Source organism: Bison bison, unplaced genomic scaffold (genome assembly GCF_000754665.1).
Source record: "Bison bison bison isolate TAMUID 2011002044 unplaced genomic scaffold, Bison_UMD1.0 scf7180017864072, whole genome shotgun sequence".
NCBI classification, from domain to species: domain Eukaryota; kingdom Metazoa; phylum Chordata; class Mammalia; order Artiodactyla; family Bovidae; genus Bison; species Bison bison.
The window spans coordinates 7,418,984-7,423,245 of NW_011494644.1; the positions used below are offsets into that span (position 1 = coordinate 7,418,984).

Sequence of the window (4,262 nt, forward strand, 5' to 3'; positions counted from 1 at the left end):
AGATGTTCCTGGAGAACTCTGGCCCCCGGGGTGGCCGGGAGGCGGGTTTCCTGGTTTCGGGGGTGCTGGAGCAGGTTTTTTAACAGCTGCGCAAAGGAAAAACATCTCTCAGGAAGCGGAGCGCTGGGGATGGCCAACACCCCCTGGCCCAGGGTACCGAGCTTAACCTCACCATGTAAGCCAGGTGAGATCCGGACCTGCCCCCACTCCCAACCCCATGTCAGCCAGGGGCACCCCGCTCCGTGGTCCTCCTCGCCCAACCCCACAGTCTCAGCCTAACCATGAGAAAAGCGTCTGACACACGCAAATTGACAGACTGTCTTCAAAATGCCAGGACTCCCCAGAACTGTCAAGGCCACGAAAAACTAAGGGAAGACTAAGAAACTGTCACAGTCCAGAAACGGTAAGGAGAGGTGGTGTTGACTAAATGCTACATGCTGTCCTGGGGGTCGGGGATCAAGCTGGGGTCAGAAGAGGGCCAGTAGAGGAAATATTGGTGAGATCTGAACAAAATACAGAGTTTGGTTAGTAGTAATGTACCAGGGTTGGTTTCACAGCCAACTCTGGTGATAAAGTACCCTGGTGATGGGAGATGTTAACCATAGGGGAAAGTGAGTGAGAAGTACACCGAAACTCTTAGACTACCTTTGCAACTTTTCTGTAAATCTAAAATTATTCCAAAATAAAAAGGCTATTTTTTTAAAAAGTACATTGTACACATATAGGTCTTTAAAAACCTGTCATTTTAAAAGCTGAATGATTAGAAAACTCAGTTAACAGAGGCTGACCCACTTACATGGAGTCAAGCACCTTAAGACCAGCTAAGTATTATTCGCTCAGTTGTGTCCGATTCTTTGCAACCCCATGGACTATAGCCTGCCAGGCTTCTCCATCCATGGAATTTTCCAGGCAAGAATACTGGAGTAGGTTGCCGTTTCCTTCTCCAAGAATAGCTAAGGAGGTCTCTAAGCATGACTGGGCCGCCTGTACGTAACCATGGACCCCTTGCCCTGAGGTATCATCTCCTAGAGGGCATGATATTTTTTTATTATTGAAAGAAATTCTACAAATTCCAGAATCATTTGTGCTAATAGATATATTCTAGATAAAAGTATAAATCTGGATGATAGCCTTGGATTCAGTTCCAAGAGTTGAACTGCATCACTCTACTTCCTACATCAGCTAAGATCAGTATCACTGCGGGTGGGGATTGGGTACCAAGGATGGCAGGGTAGGAGAAAAAAACAAGTCTGGAGCTGGTGTGGGGTTGGGAGAAATAAGTGGAAAGGAGAAACTTTAGCATTTTTTCAAATTCTGCTGAGATCCTTCTAATCCTGCAAGAAAGGAAGAGGGAAACAAAGGGAAGAAATGAAGGTGTATCATTCACCTAATACGTGACTGGCACCAAGTTAGGCCCTTTACACAGACTGTCTCATTTAAGTCTCATAAGCTCACTGCAAGACAGGCATTATCATATCCATTTCATGTGCAGAAAACCGAGGCTCAGAGAGGTCAAGTGTTTGTAAAGGGTCACACAGCCAGTACAGAGCAGAGCAGAGGCTCACACCATGTCCTGTGGCCTCCTTGGACTCTTTTTCTCTCTCTTCTTCCTTCCTACGCTGCCTGGCTCCCTGCTCATAAGGTCCAGAATTCAGGAATAAAAAAGGAATAAAGTCTGCTCTGCTGGCTTGATAGAACTTTTGACCTTGGAAATGGGAAGATCTTTTCCCACAGAAACAACCAACCCACTGACAAAGGAATCTGGAACATTAGCTGCACTCTCGTTATCATAAGCAACTTAAAAAGAAAAATTTCCAGCATTCTGTTCTAAACAATATTAAGTACAAATTCATGCTGAATAAAAGATCATTCCTGACATTTAAGGGTGTAACGGGAATCTGGAGAGAAAGCACGAGAGTAGCACAACAAGGTCCGAGTCCCGCGTGGAGGCCAGGCTGGGAGGAAGGCCTCGTCTAAGCCCACCCCGCAGGTGCTGGGAGGCTGAGCCAGGGCAGGTGGATGGTGCACAAAGGCTCAGACTCTTCTTGTGAGGAAACCTGAGATCTGTGATGCAGGAAAAACTCCTAAAGGGGCTATGAAGGAATCTCAACCTCGCTTCCAGGGCTATACCTGGAATCCAGGTAGAAAAGACCTAACTTCCCTCGAGCATCAGTTAGGATGCAGACAAAGATGATGGTGGCTTATAGGAGAGCCTCCGTAATACCAAAACTGTTTTTTAATAGCAAAACTGTTATTTATTATTTCCCCAGTCTTGGTTACTGAGATGATAACACAAGAAAATGAACTCAGAAATATACTCTTTGCCCATTTTTAAATGGGATATTCTGTTTTGCTATTGAATTGTATGAGTTTCTTATATATCTTGGATATTAACCTCTTGTGATTGGGGTAATAACTTCACAGTGAATACATGTATTAAATCATCACACTGTACACCTTAAAAATGTGGGATTCTGGATTGATACTGGAACAGAAAGAGAACTTTACTGGAAAAACTGGGGAAATGTGGTCAAAGCCTGAAGTTCAGCTAATAACACTGTTTCAGTGTTATTTTCTGATGTCTATAGTTGTTCCATAAAAGTATAAAAATTTAAGAGAGGTTCAGTGAAGACTATGTGTACATGTTCTACACTATCTCTGCAACTCTCCTTTAAGTCTAAAGTTATATCAAATTTAATATTAAAAAATATATTTTTTTGTTATATATATGTCATTTTATATTGAAGATCATCCATACTCCGATAAATGCAGTTTGGAGTTAAGACATAGGGTGCCCTGGTTCACGTGGAATTTAACTGGCTTTAGAAACATCTTCAGTGAATCATGTCTCTTTGTAGACCAGTTTCTCAGCCTCAGCATTACTGACATGTGGAGCTAGATGGTTCTGTGTTGCGGGGGGCTGTCTCGCACATGGTAGGATGTTTACCAGCATCTTGGTCCTCCACACACTAGATGCCAATACTGCTCCAAGTCTCCAGACATTGCCAAATGTCCCAGATGGTGGGAAGAGAGCAAAATCATCCCGAGATCTGAATCATTCAAGCTTCTCTAGCTCCCAAACCATACATATTTGAGTATCCTCTCTCTAACAGGCACGGGACCAGGACTAGGAATATAGGAGTGAGTGAGACAGGCAAGATCCCAGTCCTGTGAGCTATGAGGGGAGACGAGCAATATGTTAAAACACAAATTTAAAAATTTCAGATGGAGAAAAAGGCTCTGAAAGAAACAGAGTGATGTGATAAGAGAATGACTTGTGTGAGTGGTGGGCCTCAGTTCAGACTGGGTGGTCAGCGAGGGTTCACTGGGGAAGTCTTTGAGCTGAGACCTGAAGCATGGAGAGAACAGACAGCACAGAAATAAATCTGTGTCTGTACTGCCAACTGATCTTCAACAGGGTACCAAGAATACACAATGGAAAAGGATAGTTTTTCCAACAGACGATGCTGGCAAAACTGGATACTCACATGTGAAAGAATGAAATGACACCCTTATCTTACACAAAACACAGAGGTCAATTCAAAATGGACTGAAGACTTAAATGTAAGACCCGAAACTGTAAAACTCTTTGAAGAAAACACAAGGGGAAAGCTTCATAACACTGGTGTTGGCAGTGGTTTCATGGATATGACATCAAATGCATAGGCAACAAAAGCAAAAATAGATGTGTGGGATTATATCAAACTACTAAGCTTTGGTAAAGCAACAAAAGAAACAGTCGACAGAATGAAAAGGCGACTTACAGAATGGGAGAAAAATTTCAAAATCATGTATCTGAAAAGGTGTTAATTCCCCCAATATATAAAGAACTCCTACAACTCAACAGCAAAATAAGTAATAACCTGATTTTAAAATAGACTCAAGACTTGATTAGGCATTTCTCTAAAGATGACATAAAAATGGCCAACAGACATATGAAAAGGTGCTCAACATTGTAACAATCAGGAAAATGCAAATCAAAACCAAAACGACATATTACCTCACACCTGCTAGAATGGCTAATATCAAAAAACAACAGACAGCAAGCATTGGTGAGAATATGGAAAAACTGGAACTCTTATACATTATTGGTGGGAATGTAGATAAGTACAGCCATTATGCCAAAGAATGCTCAAACTACCGCACAATTGCACTCATCTCACACGCTAGTAAAGTAATGCTCAAAATTCTCCAAGCCAGGCTTCAGCAATACGTGAACCATGAACTTCCTGATGTTCAAGCTGGTTTTAGAAAAGGCAGAG

General features: G+C 42.4%; 1 protein-coding gene across 1 annotated transcript in view; it reads right to left on the minus strand.

The window, feature by feature from the left end:
• The window catches only part of ARHGAP17 (Rho GTPase activating protein 17), a 100,544-nt gene that overhangs the window by 9,871 nt on the left and 86,411 nt on the right, over positions 1-4,262 (minus strand). The window contains 1 exon segment of the mRNA XM_010837424.1: positions 6-86. Within this exon segment, the coding sequence (XP_010835726.1) occupies positions 6-86 (81 nt within the window).